Genomic DNA, 21460 nt, shown 5'->3' with positions numbered 1-21460 from the left:
GAATCATTTTTATTTACATTTTTGTTTTTGCATTTTGCAACAGGATCCACTTATCATTTTTGACATTTTGTTCCCTCTCTGGAGCACCCACAGTTTTGCCTGAAGATTTTGCCGGTCAAGATTTTTTCATTGATTATGATCCAAAAAAAGATATTTCATTGCTTTTATTCAATTTATATTTGTCCACTCTTCACCAAAGTGGTCTGAAAAAGATCCTGTGGCTAAACCATGCAAAAGTTATTCTATTTAAAATACAGCAAACCACTTCTTTTCAATCAGATGTCTGTCAAAAGCTTGAAAATATCTGTAATGCTTCAAACCATTTTCCTCTTAACTAAAAAAAGTAAAGCAACTTTTAAAATTATGTAGTGTTTTTGTAAAAATAAATAAAGAGTTTTTGTAAAAGAGTGTGGGCTTAGGCATCAAGTGTTTCTGTGTAAGGAAAAAGGTTATTTTTGTACCTCTTTTCAGATAATAAAGATAAAAGATGTGCAGAATCAGTTTCAATCAGTCTTCATTTATCCATAAAAAAAGGCATCAGGAGTCAGTTTCAGGAACACTGCATCTATTTAAACCAACATGGCTTGCAATGAAAAACAATTTCAAAATTTGGTTTTGGAATGATGCTTTCAATGTCTTTAGTGTTTAAATATAAAGGTGGCGACTTACAATAATCCCACTGTAGCTGTGTACGTCCTTATAACTAAAAGAAGATTGAATAAGGAAACGAAATGATCAACCACTTGCTTTCCAAAATTCAGAACAACAGTCAAAATCCGCTTCAGGATTCAGGTTTTCTCAGTGCTGTGGTACTAAATCAGTGTGAAGTCCGAATCACTGTCTGAATCAGTCTCGTTGGGTGATGTTTCTCTCTCTAGGTGCAGTTCTCTGACAGTAAGGATACGTGTGAGCATGCTGTCCAGAACCTCATCACTCAATGAGGTGATCGAGAACCACATGGGACTGCTGGGTACACAGGAGCGCTCGGGGCTCAGATAAAACTGGGTTGTGTCTTGTCTTATTCCGGGCGAGCTGGAAGAAACAACATTGTATGACAAGCAAATACATCATGACTTGTTTTTTAACACAAAATGCCAACGTACCATTTTGAGAGATAGAACTCGTAAAGCCTGACAGGACAACGAAGAGGATTGTCTGAATTCTGCCGTATTTTTAGCACCCTTTGCCGTTCACCTTCCTTCTTCTTCTTCTTTACAGGGACACCATCTGAAATGAACAAAATGATTAAGTAGAAACAGAATTACCAAAAAATGCACTATTAAATAGTACGACAGACCACTGACCCGTGCTTCCATCCTCTTTGGGGGGATAGAAACGCAGGAAGGACACTTTGTTGTTAGCTTGTCCTCGAGTGTAGCGTTTGATGTGGCCAAAAGAGAGGCGGCGGTGCTGCTCCACGGTCTTATAGTTGAAGTACTTGGTGAAGAAGTAAAGCAGCGTGTTGAGCAGCACACCGGGTGAAAACGCCCCGAGCTGCTTACAGTCCCACAGATGATACTCCTCCACACGAGAATGAACATAACCTGAACATACACAGAGATGTATTAATAGAGCAGCACCAAAACAAACTAGTCACACATTTGTGTTTTAAATTACACACCACTGGGTAAAATAGTTGGCTTCCACCCTCGGAGTATGTTGCTCATTTCATGGCAGAATTTGGCATAGAAGACATCAGCGAAGATGTTCTCCATCCGATTGTTATCAAAGAGGTACTGCAAACATGAACGACAAGAGCTTAAATCTAATCAATTATATATAACATGACTGAATGTGTTTTTTTTTCTCATGATTTACCTGCTGGATTCCCAAACAGAGATAAAAGATGCTGTCAGGGCTGTATTTCTCTCCGTTGGGTCGACGAACTTCAGAAATGAACTTGCAGAGGCCATAGCTTAGTTCAGCAGTGCAGCACTTCAACAAATCCTCCTTTAGTGTCATACTGCGTGCTACAGATAAAGATAGTGTTTAGTGCCATAACATCTCTCAACAAGTCTCCCATATGTAAAAATGACTAATTAATCCCAGTTTTCATTTGGATTAATTAGTGTGTTCTTTAGTTGATTTATTTAATTATTCCCAAGTTAATTTGGTCCAGTATTGCTTCTGAATAAAATATGAATAAACTTATTTTGGGGATGAAATGCTGTATAAAAACAGGCTTACAGCCAAATTTGAGAGTCTCCATGTCGGGTTGGGTGCTCCTCCAGCGCACCCACTTCTTCCAGGCTTTGACTCCGTACTCGTGTTGCAGTTTGGAGAGGCTGTTTGGAGGTGCTGATGCACACTTACTGCCCTACATTCCAACAAAACACATAATAATCTGAAACTCTCTTTTCCATAATGTGATATGTTGGAGTTTGGTTGGTGGTCAGGAATAATTCTGCTTTAGTTTTTCTTACCTGTTTCTTCTCAGGGAAGCCATCGTGTCCTCTCTTGCGTGATCTCTGTTTTCCAGAATTGATCTCCTTTTGCATTTGCTTTCTAAAATGTTCAATGCTCTCTGAAATGCGAAAGTATAAAGATGCATTTAAGATGATTCAAAAAAAACTTGTTTGGTGTGTTTTGACCTTAATCACAGGAGAAGCGCTCACCGATTGGGAAATCGGCCTCCAGGTCCATCTGTGGCTCTTCTGCGGCGGTGGAGACGGGGGTCAGTGTGGCAGGTCCGGGTGGAGGAGGCCTCTCAGGTTCAGGGGTTTGATCCCATGTCTGGGCAAAAGACACAGAGTCCTCCTCCCAACTCAGATTGCTTGATAGATCTTCCAAATCAAGATCCTCCATTATGTTACCAGTCTGATCTGAGCAACAAAACAGTCGTCTTCAAAGGTATGTATGTGACCAAAACAATTAAATATGCATTCGCGGATATATTATACAGCCTAAACACCAAAACCATCAATAATGTTTTCAATCGTTTACCACTAGAGATGATGTGTTTCTCTTTCTCTGCATCCTCAGCCACCATCTCTGCCATCATGATGAGGTCGGCCTCCAGTGGGTCATCAGGGATCTTCTCTTTGATTTCCTGAATGGTCTTCACAATGTGCTCGGCATTGTCCAGAGTTGTAGGGAAGAACAAGGGCACCGGAACCTGCATTGAATCCATATTTATCTCATAGACAACAAAACTACATTACACAAGAGCGGCAACTGTCTACATATCTACATATTTAAAGGAATATTCAAGGACTAATATACTTCTGTGATATGTTGTTAATACAGAATATATTTCTGACTCAGAAGCTGAGGATGAGGAAGGGTAGAGTAGATGTACCGGAAGTGGAAGCCCCAAAGACTGTGGAATGTATTGAGTGTAGAGATGCATGGGAACTGGCACATACACTGGCACTGGCACTGGCAGCACTATCACCTTAGGAGTTCCATCTGCAGGATAAAAAGTGTCAGCATATGCTCTGGAAGTTGTTTATTAAAGAGAAAAACAAATGGGCAAGAATATCCAGAATAAGCATGCTAAAAGTGATTGTCATTGTCGCGCTGGAACTGATTAGTACCTATTTGTGCTTCAGCATCACAGGTGTGAGGTTTACAGGACGTGGCTTTGTTTTTGCTGATGGATTTATATGGCAAGTCCTTGTCTTTCTGGGTTTGGGATGAAGAGACAGCAGCTTTCACAGTACACTTCTGTAAGCAGTGCAAAAAAAAAAAAAAGAGATTTGTGTACAGCAAACCAGACTGATCCAAACAAGCACTACTAAGGCTAAAAATAAATGGACAAATTAGACAATCTGAATGCCAATTTTGCTCTCAATAAGTAAAGTCAGTTTTTAGACTATGAGTATAATTGCAGGTCTTTCCTGAACTCACATTTCCTGTGACTTTTACAGGAACAGAGCCTGAGGAAACAAAGGGTTATATATGAATGACTTAAGCATACAACGCCTCTCAGACTTTAATCATATGCATTAAGTAAAAGCGCTCCATCCGGGCTGACATGAGTGTTTAGACAGTAAATGCATCTTAGGTTAATCACCTTTTGGACCTGGGTTTCCCAAAACACCTGGCTGGTTGTTGGATGCAGTTGAAAGTGAGACAACATTGGCAATGACCGGTGTGCCCTCTTTAGTGCTTTGAGGAACTGCAGAGGATACTGGGGTCACACCTGTGGAGACAGTGACAGCGCAGAAAAAGAAACATTTAGGATGTAATAATTCTAGCTAGCCAATTCCAGAATCTACAGATGTAATGAACAAACACTGGATGGGATAAAAGCATACCAATAATACACCCAAATATCTTTAAGAGGACATACCTTGTGTGGCCAGAGATTTATTTGCAACAACTCCAGTGATGCCCTGCAGACTGCAGAAGAACATCAGGCACCGCAGGCTGCAGAAATGCTTCATTTCACCCAGCCATTTCACCGACTCCGTTACCTTCTTGGCCTGCTTGCACATTGAGCACTTTATTTCCTGTCAAAATTGTGCAGCAGCAACATTTACTGTTACTTTCAGAAGCAACATCTTCGATCAATATCCTAAGTCTAATGATGCAGCACAAAGGTACTTTGAAACAATAAAGGTAATTTTGCACCACGTAGCTCCAGGAACTCTGGTTGTAAGAACCAGCCATCATTGTTTTTCCTGGTTGCATTAGCAACTCTAATGTGGCCGACAGCTACATTTTAATGCACGGCATTTACAGACATTAACAAACAGTGAATTTAAGAAGCCGTGATCTGAGCTGTTTTTGTGGTGTCATGGGTTTCATGATAATGGAAATGGAATGTTTTGGTGTTTTGTATGCATTTGACCAAACACCTTAGCCACTGGTAGTTTCTATGGAAGGGTTTTAGACCTTACTCTGAAGTGGGAGCTAATTTAGTTCCCCGAAGCAGAGTTAATAGAACTAAATATGTTCCTAGTTCCTGTGATGTGAACGCACCAAAAAATGGGTCCTTCCACCCACGGATGGACTGGGACTAAAAATCGGCCCTGGCATTTTGGCCCAGACAGGCCCACCACCACATGACATGAGACCACAAATAACACCCGACCTTGTGCTCCCCTGCCCTGTATATGTATACCAACTCCTACTCTTTAAAACTACTAATGCCATGTAATGTGTAAGCAAGAATCAGTGAGAGTTGACACATTAAATACCTTACTTCAACAAAGTGGTGTCTTATCACGGCTTACCGCAGGTTCTACCCTCACTCCCTCATCTTGAGTCTCCTCCTCACTAACACTGTTAACGCCACTGCTGCTGACACCACCAGCACTTTCATCAGCCACAGGAGCTGGTGAAGGTCATGCTACTGCAGAAAACATTTGTGTCAATTTGACACATTTGGGAGCATCTGCCTGAAGAGCCTGTTTTTTTTATTCTCTCACACAGCTTCTCTGCACCTCCTTTGCATTTCTTCTCCATGATCACGCTGAAACTGCGTGCAGGCAGAAATCCCATTGATGGTGCTGTTCAAAGATATGATTGGGCCAGTCCAGTGTCAATCAAGAAAACAACCAATGGGCCGCTGAGCTACATATTTCATGGGCCGCGTCTGTCAGAAGGAAAAAAAACTAGCCTATGTGATATTTTTGACTAAAGTGTTTTGGGCCAGCAGCCCAGTGTCAATTGAAAAAACATTGGGCCGCCAATCTAGGCCTACCACTTCCTCTGGCACAAAAGCCACTAATGTAACCTCTTTATTGTCTTTTTCTTATTAAATGCATCACTAAATAAGATTGAATAACTATCCAAGTAACTATATAACTACATAACTAACTTAACAAGCAGTAAATAACTAAGTAAATAAAACTACTTAGTCTGTTTAGCTAGTAAATAGGGATGTATCAAAATAAACATGAGCTGTTGAAAATCGATTAAATTATGTGAAGAATCAAAGCGATTCATTTAGGGGTAGGAGTTTATATGAATGCATGTCTGAAGGTTACTGTCTCTAGAAAAGTTTATGGTATTTTTTCTTATCTTGCCTTTGTAAAATGCATATTAAAATTCTGCTTTGTTTACGGTGGAAACCAAGGAAATGCTTTAAGCGCCACCTTTTGGCAGATAGTGAATCTGCATCTCATTCAGTTCGTCCTTTGTTTCATGCACAAAACTGAAGTCAAACCATTCTGATATTTCTTCTAAATTATACAATCTCATTTAGATTAAATACTGCTCATGTTGCATGTATGCAGCCTCTTTGTTTTTGTTTTAAATGGGAAGAGCACAGACAAAGCCTGATTTTGTTTATATGAAGATATATTTTTTTTGTGTTATTTGATTTGGGGCTTGTTTTAAATTTTCAATTTAGTTTTGTTATTTACATTAACATTATATTTAATTGTCATTTAGCAGATGCTTTCCTCCAAAGCGACAAATAAGGACAACAGAAGCAATCAAAATCAACAAAAGACCACTAATATGCAAGTGCTAAATTATTATATTTAAAAAAAAAAAAAAAAAAAAAAAATCAGCATTTTGTCCAAGCAATAATAAAAGGACACATTTAGTTTATTATTTGTCTTAAAACTAATTTTGTAAAAAAAAAAGAAAAATTTAATCTAAATCAGGATTCGAATTTCATCCCTACTATTAAATATGTAATCAATTAGATAACCAAATAACTACAGAACTAAGCAGAATAAATAAGCACATAAAGTACATAATTAACTGCAGAAATAAATAACTTAATAATGAAACCGTTAAACAACTCAACTGCATGAGTAAACAAAATGAAATATTACCTGACGCATCAGTGAATTATGTTTTAACAAGCAATCGTTCCCACAGAACTCCTCTTGCTTTCCATCAAAGACATCAGTCACTAGAGTCTTAGAAGTGCTGTTACAGTAAAGGCAGTTGCTACAGTGTTTCTTTCCCCAGCGTTTGAACAGGCTATGCTCAAAGATTGTCTTGCATCCTGTACAGAAAGGAAAACCACAAAAACAAGGTCACATTTACAAATTGATAAGGTTAATAATCTAATATTAAAATAATGCCAAACAATAAAATAATAACAATGTCTGAATTTTTCTTATCCTTACTCTCACTGCAGAAAGAACGGTCAACCTTGTTTATCCTTCTCACTACTTTTACAATTTTATCGAGCTTGCAGTGTTCACAGCGAGCCTCCATGCGGTAAATCCTTCTGAACTCATCAATACAAGCGTTACTGCAGAAAGCGTACATTTTCCTCTGCAAAATCAGACAAAAAACATGTATAAATGTTACAAGCATGTACTCAACCAGGGCCTCAGGCAACTATTAACATATCTTGGTTGTTTATTTTTGTTATATTAAGAAGTAAATCAATAAAATAATTAATAAACAGACAAGTAGGCTTTTCCACATGGTAATGTTTTCTGTGGATTCATTTCTCTCGGTTCATGTAAAATTAATTTAGATAAATAAGTCGCACCTGACTATAAGTCGCAGGACCAGCCAAACTATGAAAAAAAGTGTGACTTATTTTCCGAAAAATACGGTAACATACGAATTACATTTAAATGAGCAAGTTTTAACACAGCTGTGTAATTGCTTTTGAAAATAATTCTGTAGGTTGGTGTGGCGAGTGGGGCGGGGCCGAGAGGCGTGGGAACGAGGAGTGAGGCCAGGTGTAGTGATTGGAGATGAGCTACACCTGAGCCCCACCGCTAGTATCGAGTCCCACGTAGGAGATGGAAGGATATAAAACTGGAGCGACGACCGTGAAGGACGAGAGAGGACCAGGCCTGGGACATTATTTTATGTTTTGGCTTTTATTTGTGCGCACCAGTCGTCCGTGAGGGGCTGGTGCGCCGTTTTGTATTTATTTATGAATTATTAAAATGCTTTTTGATTGTGCGCCGGTTCCCGCCTCCTTCTTCCCGATGAATATGGAGATTTGTTTATTACAGTGGTGCCGAAGCCCGGGAGAAGGAGGGACGCGCTGCTGAAGATCCCTCGCCACTGTGGTGAATCCGCGGTGCCCTCGAGCTGGCGAGGTATGTGCCGCCATGGACGCTCGAGGCGGTGGGCTGGAGCGAGTTGCCGGGGACGCGCGAGCTCGCTACCGGCCGCCCACGATATGGAGGGGCGGCTGCCGTCCGTGAGGGAGCGGAGGAGTCGGCGCCGTTCGCCAGGGGGCCGGAGCCTGCTGCCTCCGCGAAGGAATCCGGAGGGGCAGGGAACGGGGGACTCCTGCCGGCTGCCCAAAACCGGAGGAGCCGTCGCTGTCCATCGGGCGGCGGAGGAGTGTCGCGCCGTCCGCCGAGGGCCGTCCAGTGCCACCGCCAGGCACCGCGGAGGAGATCACCCAGCCGGTGGAGGGCCGAGCAGCAGTGCGTCTGGGAACCGGAATTTTTTTTTTTTTTTTCTCTCTCCCCTCTCTCGTCCTTGTCGCTCCTCCTTCCATCTCCTTTTCTCTCGCCTCGTCTGTCCTACCCCCAGGTTCCCGCAGGTCCCCGTGAGCGGTCTCCCCCGGAGGGAAGGGGGGATTTGGGGGAGTAGAGCGCAGTCTCGGGAGTACCCCCCGGCCTGCGAGGGGCGATGGGGGTATGTGGCGAGTGGGGCGGGGCCGAGAGGCGTGGGAACGAGGAGTGAGGCCAGGTGTAGTGATTGGAGATGAGCTACACCTGAGCCCCACCGCCAGTATCGAGTCCCACGTAGGAGATGGAAGGATATAAAACTGGAGCGACGACCGTGAAGGACGAGAGAGGACCAGGCCTGGGACATTATTTTAATGTGTGTGCTTTTTATTTTTGCGCACCAGTCGGCCGTGAGGGGCTGGTGCGCCGTTTTGTATTTATTTTGGATATTAAAGTGCTTTTTGATTGTGCGCCGGTTCCCGCCTCCTTCTTCCCGATGAATATGGAGATTTGTTTATTACAGTCCTGGGGCTGGCGGGATATTACAGGAGGTTTATCCCTGACTATTCGGACCTCACCAGCCCGCTGACTGACCTCACTAAAAAGGGGGTACCAGATACGGTCCAGTGGACGGAGCAGTGCCAACAGGCTTTCACCCGGGTTAAGGCTGCCCTGTGTGGCGGACCGCTCCTGCACTCTCCTAACTTTTCTCTCCCCTTTTTTTTGCAGACTGACGCGTCGGACAGGGGGCTGGGCGCAGTCCTGTCCCCGGAAGAAGGAGGCGGGAGGCCTCATTTCTCATTCCCACGCCTCTCGGCCCCGCCCCACTCGCCACAGTTGGTTAATAGTAATTAAAAAAAAAGAGGAACAACAACAAAACAAAGTAAATGTCTTAATAAAAACAAGTATGTCTCGTGAACAGAAGTACCCTAAACTCCAGCAGCTCAGGTCTGTGGAAGAAGTTGTTCAGACATTGAAAGCAGGGGATCTTGGTGGCTGTCTGCGCTGGACCACTGGAAGTACTGGTCTTTGCTGATGAGCTGGACTCTGCGGGAGCTGGTTTGGGGGCAGCAGGTTTTGGGGTAGATGTGCTTGTAGAGGTTACTGTATTTACCGGCATGTTAGGTTTCGTCTTTTTAAAGGACTCCTGAACCAAGCAAAACAAAAACCAACACAAACTGACATCATTCACATCAATCCGTATGTATGAGTACTAGAATATTGTAAAGAAGATCAGTGCCAGACATGACAGAACTGTACCTGATATGCTAGTACACAGGAATAAGAGCAGAAGTTCTGTACGGATCCATCTAACGTGGATATGTGGTACTGAGGTACTAGTTTCAGCTTGCAGTTGCTGCATTCCACTGCAACACCTTGTGTGGATGCAGACAATAAAGACATTCAAATATCATTTTTTAAACACAGAATAAAATTGAACAGTTGGAAATGTCAAATTGAATAAATGCATGGTAACTTCAGGGACCAATTCTCACTATTTACTAGTTACTTACTAGCATATTGCCTGTTTTTTTTTTAAACCACATTTAAAGCCTTATTCTACATGACATATTCTACATCCCTTAATTCTACCCCATACCTAAACTTAACTACCTTACTAATTGTTAATAAGCAGCAAATTAGGAGTTCACTGAGGCAGAATTTCATTGGTAATAGTTGGTATCCAATAGTATCCAATAATAGAATTGGTATCCAAACTAAAGTGTGACCAAATGTATCAATGAATAATGCATATAATTTTAATTTATGAAACTAATAAATAACAATATATATTTTTTATATTTAGTTAAAAAATGTAGCATTTTTTTAAAAAAAATATGGTTCCTAAAAAAAATATAATTGTTATCACAATTTACACATTTACTCACCCTCAAGTCGTTCCAAACCTGTATGACTTTCTTTTTTCTGTGGAACACAAAAGAAAGTATTTTGAGTGTTGTTTGTTTATACAATTAATGGTAAAGTTAATGGGGTCAAATGTCTTCTGTTGTATTCCACAGGAAAAAAAAATGGTTTGGAACAATATGAGATTGAGGAGTGATACATTTTCTTTTAAAGTTAACATTTAATTTAATTTAATTAACTTCTGGATGGTAGTTTAGGTATTGGCACTCATACTCTGATTCTAAAACTTGCACCTGTGCTTCACTTCAGTTAAATACACTGGGTTGTGTTGCAAATGTGATCACTGTACCTGACGAACTGCCAGTCTGGACTTTACTTGCCATGACACAGGAAGTGGAGCAGAAAAGCTCCCTGACGCCCTCTGAGTTCGGACTGTCCACCGCATCTGCAGCTGGGCGCAGCGCATGACATATTTTGCAGGTGACAAGTTTCAGACTCCTCTATAAATAAAAATGAGTTTATCCAATGTTTAACTCACCCCGAAAAATTGTATTTCAACAAAATGAGTATCACTACTATTGTGCTTTCACCTTTTTGTAGGCTGTGAGGCAGTTTTGGCTGCAGAACTTCAGAACTCTGTCCTCCATCCGCAGAGACGGACACTGACTGTCTGTGCCATAGCAATATCCTCCACAGTTCACACAGCTGTTCATGTTCAGCTTATTGGAGGAGCGGAACTGGTTGAAGCAACTGTCGCTACACAGCTTATGGATGGAGCCCATATAATTCACCTCATGACTATGAGTCTAAGAGAAACACCAATTCTGGAGCTTAGAAAACTCAATACCAGACTGAGCACACAAGAATAATCTTCAGCACAGAGGAAGATGTCTACTCACCACTCCTGTCTTCTCACACACACTGCACTTGAAGGTTAAAGCGCTGCGACATTTCTGACTGCAGAACTCCTTTACAGTCCCTGACGTGTCTACCAGGGTCACTTTCATATTCTCATCATGAATTTCTCTGAAAGGACAGAACATGCGTCAAGTCGAATCATTGCAATCACACACAACTCTAGCTGAATAAAATGTCGTAAGCGTACTTAAAGCAGCAGTGACATGTTTTCTTCTTAGAGTTGCAGAGACATTGAGACGAGCAGTAGAGTTTAGAGGAGCCACTACGCTGAAATGCTGTGTGTCCCTTCAGCATGACCTTATTACAGGCTGTGCACGAAACCCCATGTCTTTTTAAAGGTTGAATGGATTTTGCTGGGACTGATGGTGCGTTTTCTGGAATGCCAACTGGAGCTGTGACATGAAGAAGGCAATGTAAAAATGCAAAAACTGATTTCAGACCCTTAAAGGAACAGCTCACCTAAAAAGGGGTTTTAATCCAGTTTGAAGGATGGTTACTATGCACTAAATGACAGAAAGTCCTATAGGTATGGAACAAATATAATGCTACCTAATGCTCATATTTATGCAAAAAGAAAACGCACCTTGTATCTTGATATCATCCAGTGTTTGGTCAAAATCCTGAAAGCATTAACATATACATAATTATTCATTTAAAAAAATATTTAAATCATCAGTAATAGACAACAGGGGAAGACGTTGGAGAATAATGTTCTGATGAATAAAAAAGCCAAAAATACTGACTCAAACCGTCTGAACAGTAGTTTATGTTGCACAGTATTATTGACCAGAAACAATGCACTTTAACTTATCATTTGGATGATTCAGATTTCAGTATAATTCAGTATCGTCTCGAGAAAAGGGCACCTCATCATCCTTAATGTTTCCCATCGGGGAATGTGCTGCTCTCTTCCATTCCTCATCCATCGGTTCATCCTTGATCTTCAAAAGCATTATGACAGAGGGCTGGGTTGCTTTAACTTCTTTGTCGACAGCCTGAATAGAAGAAAGAGATATTATTTTTAGAAGTGTATTGCTCCAGGAGTTAGCAAACAAACTCAAACCGGTTTGTCTGTAGTGGTGCTGAGCTCACCATTTCAGCAGATGATCCCATAGTCCTGCTTTTTATGTCTTTGGCTCTCTGTGATTCTGTTCAACAGGAAAAGTAGTAATACAACAAAAGCAAACATGATCACACTCACTGTAAATTTACTGCAGAACACTGTTTTCCTAAAACGTTAACATTGGTTCAATAACCTAAATCTTCTGATCCATCTACTTCCGTCATCCCATTGTAATCATCATTCTGGTCCAGTGCCATTTCATTAGTGTCCTCAACTTTAGTGATCACGAGCTCTTCTGAACACTGGGCCATGTCCTCCCCCTGGAACATGTCTGGATGTCCTTTAAAATCCTCACTGGCCATAAAGACACCAGCAGCAGATGGAGAGCCCAGCCCAGAGTTCTCATCTGAAAGTGGGAAATAATGACATTTGTCCATTTTAAACATGAAATTTAGGTTACCAGATACAGATAAACTCACAGGAACAAAACTAAGACCGTTCTTGCCTTCTGAATAAGCAACAGGATCCATGCTGGTGTTTAAATCATAACTTTCTTCCATCTGTAGCCCAGCCTCAGCAGGATCATCCTGTCAGAAAACAGTTAGTGGATCAACGTAACAGTTACAGCTTGGAAGTAAAACAGCACGACCGGTTCATTTTCAAACTGTGTGATAAAATATTTGAGGACTTGCCATTTGGTAGTGCCATGTGGGTGGAAGAGCATAGTAGGACCCAAAAGTAGATAGAGATGTAGATGGCTCTGAAGGAGGATTTGTAACATTCAAAATGAGTTTACCACGTTGTTCAGGGCAGGTTCTGGGGTTCTTTTGCTTTCCTGAAGTTGACTCAAAATCATCTGCATAATACACCTCCTCATCATCTTCTTCTTCTGTATCCCAACTGTTGTCTGCTGACAGGGCGTCTGGTTCAATCACGGTCTCCTAGAACGGCAGCAGATAGTGTTAAAGGTATAGGCCCCCGGGCCATCTAAGAGGTAGACGCGTTTCATCGTCAGAACAGATTACGAGAAATTAAGTATTTCATCACTTGCTCACCAGTGGATCCTTTGCAGTGAATGGGTGCCGTCAGAATGAGAGTTCAAACAGCTGATAAAAATAATACAACCAGTCACTTAACATTTGTGAAGTAAATAGCTGTGTTTGTAATAAACAAATTCAACATTAGGATTAAGATTTGTTTTTTTTCATTTGCTATTACAATAACATTGTTGTCTACACTGGAAAAATAATCTCACCTTAAAACAGGAGAGAAATACACACAGATGAAGCACCTGTCAACAAGTGAAAACAGCCAAAAATAGTTCTAAACTAATATCTTGATTAAAATGTGTGTTTTCATTGGAAGAAACATTATCATGGATTATTATCGTTATTTTGGCCAGAAGCATGTCTTAATTAGTGCGGTTAAACGATTTATCATGATTAATCGCATCCAAAACAAATGTGTTTATTTGCATATGTACTTGTGTGTACTTATGTGTTCTGTGTATATTTATTATGTATATATAAATACACAAACATGCATGTATATATTTCAGAAAAAAAAAATGTTTATATAAATATACAGACAAAATATATGCTATATATATATGTATAATAAATATACAAAGAGCATGCACATATTATGCAAACCAAAAAAAATTGTATGCGATTAATCTTTTGACCGCCCTAGTTTTAATGTTGCTTAATGATGGATTCACAAGACGCTGATCTATTACTTGTGTGATTATGAGGTTTTTATCAGCGGTTTGGCCTCTCATTCTGATGGCACCCATTCACTGCAGACATCTTGGATACCCCGGGGGTGAGTAAATTAAAATTCTAAAGTTAAAATTTTGGGTGAAATATTTCTTCAAAAAATAAAAAAGTTAATCTAAATACAAAAATAAATTGTTCATTATTTACACATTTATGCCGTTTCAAAACTGTATGCATTTCTTAAAGACATAACAGAAAATAATTTATTTTTCATACAGTGACAGTTCATGATCACAGAGTGCGTGGTATTCATAACAGTCATTGTCAGATTTTTTTTAATTGCGAAAATTAAAGGGAGACTTTTGTTTAATCAATGTTAAAGTGAAGATTAATCCAAAAATGAATCTAATATTTTTTCTCCGCTAACCCGATTGCCGTGTTTTAACATTGGCATGTCTATCAGCAACACACACCTCAGTTCGTTTCCTAGGCACCGCAGATGAATTCAGATATCGTTGATTTGGCCCTGTGAGATCGTCCGGCGAAAAATGCTCACTGCACACTCTCAATGCCCGGATGTTTTCAATGGGTGAGTTTATATCCCGTTTGAGAGCGAGCAGCCACAGCTTCAACCTCTCGGGATCATGCAACGGTAATGTGTGGAAAATCAAACTTTGCTCCTGAGATGATGCCACTGGACGGAGTCGTGTCGCTTTCTCTCGGTTGAAACATCCAGGAAACGCACACACGCGTACCATTGCGAAAACAAATCAAATCCAGATTTGCAGGGACTCACTGTTAAGCAAGACGTAAAGGAGCCATGTTTGAACGTGCAGAAGCGGAACGACCGTTGATAGCTATGGTATAACACAAGATATCCATCTAAAAATCGCTCTATTCCATAGAGCTGCCTTGACGGAGGCTTCAGGATGCAGGAGTCATGTGGGCTATTGTTACTGTACTTTCTGCAGCTTGACAGCTGCTCACTCCATCCACTAACAAATGGAAACGGGAGGAACCGAATCGAGTGCTTCTTGTGGTTGTTGTATATGTGGTGCATTTCCGCCACCTACTGGACTGGTGCCGCGTCGTTAGCGTATTGGCTTTAAACCGTCATCATTTAAAGGATTTTTTCACCCCAAAATGAAAACTCAGTTCACCCTCATATGGTCCCAAACCCGTAAAATCTTGGTTCATCTTGGGAACACAAGTTAAGATATACTTTCGATGAAATCTGAGAGTTTTCTGACCCTATATAGACATTAACGCAACTAACACGTCCAAGGCCCAGAAACGTAGTAAGGGCATCTTTAAATAGTGCATGTGTAATCAGAGGTTCAACCGCAATTTTATGAAGCCACAAGCACATTTGTTTAGTGCACAAAGAAAACTAAAATAATGACTTTATTCATCGTCTTCTGTATTTACCCATCAATTTGCTGCAGCCCCTTGTTGTGACTTGGGTGTAATTTACAGTTTAAAGCATTATAAAATATAGTTCTAAGAGTATTTTTAAAGTTACAAAGTCAAGCCATATAAATCAATAACTGCACCGTATCTTTATCCCCCTCAAAGATCTCCCAAGGCCACTTGCACTCATACCTCTTTGTTTTGTAAAAACAGGCTGGGCACAGCTGTTGATTTCAGAAATCGTCGCATCTTGCCTTGACCAGGTTTGAAGTCGTCTGGTGAAAAGTGTTCACTGCACAACCTCATTTGATTCACGTATCGAAGCGGAAAATCAACATCCCGCTGAACAGCCAGCAGCCATCGCCTCAGTCGCTGTGGATCGTTTACTGGGAAACCGTGAAAGGTAAGTCTATCATCTGTCGGAGTAGGTAATAAACTTTTACGGATTTTCGCTTGTTTCTCACGATTCGGGCACCCAGGACACGCACACTTCAGCACCATTTCAACGACTAACGTTACACATTAGTTTGCATTCGAGTGTCTTCCTTTGCAAGGCAGCAGGGTTGCCAGGTTTTCACTACAAAACCCGCCCAATTGTTTTTCAAAACTAGCCCTTATGGTGTTTCGAGGGGGGTTCCCGGTAAAATCGCGTTCTGGGGGTAAACTACAAATGTATTTTTAGTTTTTTACAATTTTCCCCTGGAAATAAATTGCATTACAGGATATAAATATCACAATGTTGAGGTCGCTTCACAGTGAACGAGCTGATATTTGTGATGTCATGTGAAATTTGAACCAAGGCATCTGAGCTTGTGTCTAGAATAAAGGTCGTGCCAAAGGAAGCCTTGATTCCAGGATTGTGTTGTTAAAGGGATAGTTCACCCCAAAAAATGAAAATTCTGTCATTAATTACTTAACCTCATGTCATACCAAACCCGTAAGACTTATATTAAGGAACACACATCTGAGACTTTCTGACCCTGCATAGACAGCATCACAACTGAAATGTTCACAGACCAAGAAATATCATTGACATCGATGAAACAGTTCATGTGACATCAGTAGCTCACCTTCAATTTTACGAAACTGCGAGAATACTTTTTGTGAGCAAAAACAAAACTAACTACTTTATTCAACAATTATTCTCCCCCAAATTACTTTCTTCCGACATTTTTTGTTTAGTTTTCTCCTGAACATAAACAATGGTGTTTACTTTAGGAAGACAGTAACTTGGGGAGAAGAATTGTTGAATAAAGTTATTTTTGTTCACAATAAAAAGTATTCTCATAGCTTCACAAAATTGAAGTTACACTGATGCATAAGCGGAGGGTCCAACTGCAGGCTAAGGCTAACATGAAGCCGTATTTATTTATAGGCAAGAACCAGAGGTTTTAGGTAATACATGGCTAATAAAAACACTACAAATTGATAATTACATAACGTTTCCTTTCCAGAGTTATTCAAACAGCGAATAAATTATATATATAAAATGAGATTATCACTAAATTTGATCTATTGCAAGTTTAAGCACCTCAGAAAAAAAAAACCCCAACAGTTATAATCACTTAAGCTGTATACACTGTGAAATGAATCTCTTACATTGTACGTACATAGGGACTTTGTTGTTTATCATGAGAGAATTCGCAACAGTTCGGAATTTAAAGAGAACGCGCGCACACTCAACAAAAGTGTTGAGTTTCAGCGATGACTCATCTGATTAGCCATTGCATTCCTAATCTCAACAGAATCGTGTTTGATTGGTCCAAATGTAAAAACGCCTAAAATTAAATATGGTGCAACATGAGCAGATCTTAATTTAATTCCACGTCGACAATGTCTATTCATTTGTTATTGATTTAATTTGTTTGTGTGGGGCATTTTTGCCCCAGATTCCCATGGCCAGGGCAAGAAGCCTTCCCAAGCCTTACATGCTCCGCCTATACACTGATGTCATAGGTACAGTTTTACAGATGTCCTTGCTACTTGTCTGAGTCTAGAAACATTTCAGTTGTGTTGGTTTCTATGGGTGGGTCAGCAAGTTTAATTTGTCTTCTGATGATGCACCGAGGTCTTAATGGGTTTAAAACACGAGGGTGAGTAATTAATGACATCATTTTCATTTTGGGGTGATCTAAACCTTTAATGTAAAAATCACTAGACAGATGACAAACAATCCAGAACTTTGTCCAATCACTTTGTGTGTATTTTATGAAAACTAAATATTTGCCATATGCAATTCAAACAGAATTCTGTACAATATTATTTTATTGCATATTATTAATATTCACATTGGCTTTTAATGCCACTGTTTAATAGGTAAATGAACTTATCAGAGAGAGAAATTCAACACACACACACACAAATACTCCAGGCTTTTATTTGTGGACCTACCATGAATCTATGAATTGTGTGAGTGCTTTGACGAGATAGTCCTCACTGCAGAACACCAGATCCATGGGGCGAGGTTGGCGCCAGATCCAACTCCTCCCACCTTATCCTAAACCTACCAGTTTCCATTTGCTGTCTGTGGAGGGTTAGATAGCTCTCAGATTTCACTAAAACATCTTCGTGTTTCAAAGATGAACAAAGATCGAATGGGTTTGGAATGACATCAGGATGAACTCATTTACGGATGAGCTATCCCTTGGAAATAATTTAAAATGAAACAAAATACAATTTTAAAATAAGCCAAAACAACTAAAAAGAGACAGTTTTTCCTTTTTTTATTATTAATCCCTACAATCATCTCTTCTTTTAATCTTTGAAACCCAAGTGTTTCTACTGCCCTGGGGGGAAAAATGAGTGTGATTTCTAGATCTGAAAATGTAATGCATTCATAAAAACCCATATTATGAATATACCATTTTTTTTTTTTTCTAAAATCTTAGTTGTCTTCAACTAAAGACATTCGTGCATCTTGGATGGCATGAGAACATGCACATGATGTAATTTCATTTTCAGGTGAACCATCTCTGTCAAACCCAGGTGTTGCAAATAATTTAAGAATTCAATACTCTTGATCACCTTATTAATAGTTGAAGGAATGGTTCACCCAAATTAAAGTTTTCTGTTATTTTCACTTTCACAAGTCTGAGACCCAAGCTCTGTCGCATGATGACGTATGCGCGGTAGCAAAATCACGCGTGAACTGACGCCATTGTTCGCTTCTAATCCAGCTGTTCGTGATCTGTCAGTTTTACATACCTCGGTTCGTTGTGAAACAAACATAGGCACCGCTGATGATTTGAGCAAGACTTGATTCCCACTGATGGCTTTGAAGTCATCCGGGGAAAAATGATCACTGCAGACCCTCCATACTTTGAGTAACCTCATAGGTGTAGTAATATCCATCTGCAGAGCAAGTAACCATAAATGCAGCCGATCCGGATCATACGTTGGGAATCGGTGAAAAGTCAACTTTCCCGTTTGAGTTGACGCACGCAATCTCACGCTTTTAAATAGGTTACGGCATCCAGGATAAGCACATGTAAGCACCATTCTGCTTAACAATACGAGTAAAGTATAAATATAATGCTAAAAACAATCCACCTTCTGCACAAGCGTCCTCCTCCCTCTCTGTAAACAACAATGGCGTCATTTCACGCGAGATTTGGCTACACGCACATACGTCATCATGCGACAGAAAAGCAGAGCTCCAGACTTTTGTGAAACTAATATTTTGAAACGTATTTTCTGCAAAGAGAGAAATGAAAACATTCTGAATTCTTTATCCACAAAAAATAAACTTTGCTGTAGATACATTAAACGAAATGAGAAATGTGTCTTTAACCTTACTTTCATTATTTGAATGACTTGCTTTTATATTTATATATATATATATGTCTGTATTATTTATATATATATATATAACTGTATTTGTTTTGTAGTGGACAGCACATTCCCTGGCCCAGTTTATTGCGGGGCCCCTCTTCTGACTCCAACTGAGGACAAAGGTTGCTCAATTTTGATTAGATCTTGGTGGACACATTTTTAGAAGTTAACATAACTATTTAACACCATCAGATAAAGATGCTAGGACAACAGCCAGACACCTCTAGGGCAAGAAGACCTTCGGTACCAAGTCCTGGAAGGAAAGGACTTCTCAGCGGTGAAAATGCAGTTTGTGGCCTTCACCCACCTTGAGACTGATTCCTAAGGTTTGGCCTGAGACTGCCATAAAAATTCCTAAGGCTCTCCAGATGCAGCAGCAGTGGGTGAAACAAAGAGAGATCCATCCAGAACTATGTTTTATGTTTTCCTTAAAACTGATACAAACCATAAACACCCATCTTATACATATTCTAAGAAATTAGCATTCTCATTGACAGCATGCATGACAGTTCAATCTTTTTCTATCGTGTTTGGACTCAATGTGTTTGTAACATTGCCAAATGCATTCTGGTTGTGACCTGGTAGTTGAAAAATACATAGGTAAAACTGAATATGCATTATCCCCAACATTGAGGTTCTGGCATATCACTGGATGTGATTGGGCTTCTCTGGGGTTGACTGGGGAACACCAGCTAAATATGAAGTCGAAAATAATTCCCCTGTATTCCCACCTTTCTCAGGTAATACTGGGAGCTGACTGGGGGTCCTGACTGAGCTGGGTAATTGAGAGTCTCTTAAAACATTTCATCTTACTGATGTGACTTGGATGTAATTTACAGTTTCATGCAAAGCATTACATAAAAGTTTTGCCAATTTATTTGAAAGGAATAAAGTCAAGTCATATGAATAAATTACAGCATCGTAACGTTAACTGTAACACCCTCAAAGATCTCCCCAGGCCACTTGCACTCATACCTCTTTGTTTTGTAAAAACAGGCTGGGCACAGCTGTTGATTTCAGAAATCGTCGCATCTTGCCTTGACCAGGTTTGAAGTCGTCTGGTGAAAAGTGTTCACTGCACAACCTCATCTGATTCACGTATCGAAGCGGAAAATCAACATCCCGCTGAACAGCCAGCAGCCATCACCTCAGTCGCTGTGGATCGTTTACTGGGAAACCGTGAAAGGTAAGTCTATCATCTGACGGAGTTGGTAATAAACTTTTACGTAATCTCACTGGTTTCTGACGATTCGGGCATCCAGGACACGCACACTTCAGCACCATTTTAAAGATTACACAAAGACCAGTAAACAGTCACTGTAGAATTCACTAGCTTGCATACAGCGTGCGTCTCCCTCAGAATATAAACAAAGTGCGGCGCACTGGGTTATACGTCAGCAGCATAGACATATAAATAACATCTCGGTTACGTATGTAACCTTGGTTCCCTGAATAGGGAACTAGATGCTGCGGTGACGTCACCACGTATGGGAACACCTCCGGTGTGACGAATGTCTGAAGCCCTATACCATCCCGCCAATCCTATTGGCCAAATGGCGCAAGCACCACCCTACGCATGCGCACGCATGATATACCTGGGTGCAGCACGCCATTTCGCTCAGATTTCATGACTGAAGAAGAAGAAATTATCAAGGTACGGAACGGCCAGAACCGCAGCATCTCGTTCCCTATTCAGGGAACCAAGGTTACATACGTAACCGAGATGTTCCCTATCATAGGTCACTTCGATGCTGCGGTGACGTCACCACGTATGGGAACGATATACCAAAACGCCTGACGTACCTGATAACTGAGATCCGAGGAAGCATCTGCTCAAGCGGAGAGAACCCGGGAGCCAGGAGCCATCCTCACATCCAGACTGTAGGACTTGATAAAAGTGCTCGGTGAGGACCATCCTGCCGCCGCACAGATATCATCCATAGAAGATCCACTGAGAAAAGCTTGAGAAGAAGCCACAGCTCGAGTGGAATGAGCCTTAACTCCTAAGGGCGAAGCGAGTCCGCGCGCCTCATAGGCCAAAGAAATTGCCTCCACCAGCCAATGGGACATGCGCTGCTTTGTAACCGCATGGCCCTTACTTTTATGTCCAAAACAGACAAACAGCTGGTCAGATTCACGCCAAGGGGCTGTACGATCCACATAAGTCTTTAAAGCTCTCACAGGGCAAAGACTTAGATCTCCTGACCCAGCCTCAGCAGGTGAAAAAGCTTCCAGGACCACTTGCTGAAAGCGAAAGGGGTTAGATGCGACCTTAGGAACATAATTAGGCCTGGGCCGCAGCAGCACCTTCACAGAGC

At 40.8% G+C, this 21460-nt stretch overlaps 1 protein-coding gene across 5 annotated transcripts; it reads right to left on the bottom strand.

The window, feature by feature from the left end:
* Positions 1–501: 501 nt before the first annotated feature.
* Positions 502–20526, bottom strand: LOC127979357 (zinc finger MYM-type protein 4). 5 transcript variants are annotated; one of them, XM_052584746.1, is made up of 30 exons: positions 20290–20526; positions 15504–15675; positions 12876–13124; positions 12689–12770; positions 12377–12589; positions 12213–12268; positions 11987–12115; positions 11703–11740; positions 11308–11514; positions 11102–11228; positions 10793–11008; positions 10552–10702; positions 9597–9712; positions 9265–9483; positions 7035–7185; positions 6735–6910; positions 4295–4454; positions 4016–4144; positions 3850–3878; positions 3537–3666; positions 3299–3408; positions 2944–3115; positions 2616–2822; positions 2424–2524; positions 2188–2317; positions 1819–1970; positions 1622–1736; positions 1305–1544; positions 1104–1227; positions 502–1032 (listed from the first exon to the last, which is right to left on the bottom strand). In XM_052584746.1, the coding sequence occupies exons 1-30, from the start codon at positions 20424–20426 to the stop codon at positions 813–815; spliced, it is 4458 nt and encodes a 1485-aa protein (XP_052440706.1). In that variant the 5' UTR covers positions 20427–20526; the 3' UTR covers positions 502–812. The 5 variants fall into 5 exon arrangements, with proteins under 5 accessions (XP_052440706.1, XP_052440710.1, XP_052440709.1 ...); XM_052584750.1 differs by lacking the exons at positions 15504–15675; positions 20290–20526 and adding an exon at positions 20118–20259; XM_052584749.1 differs by lacking the exons at positions 15504–15675; positions 20290–20526 and adding an exon at positions 18516–19027 and having other exon boundaries at positions 11308–11512; positions 11704–11740.
* Positions 20527–21460: the final 934 nt, after the last annotated feature.

The sequence above is a fragment of the Carassius gibelio genome, chromosome B19 (genome assembly GCF_023724105.1).
Source record: "Carassius gibelio isolate Cgi1373 ecotype wild population from Czech Republic chromosome B19, carGib1.2-hapl.c, whole genome shotgun sequence".
Taxonomy (NCBI): Eukaryota; Metazoa; Chordata; class Actinopteri; order Cypriniformes; family Cyprinidae; genus Carassius; species Carassius gibelio.
This window is presented reverse-complemented; position numbering and strand designations above follow the sequence as displayed.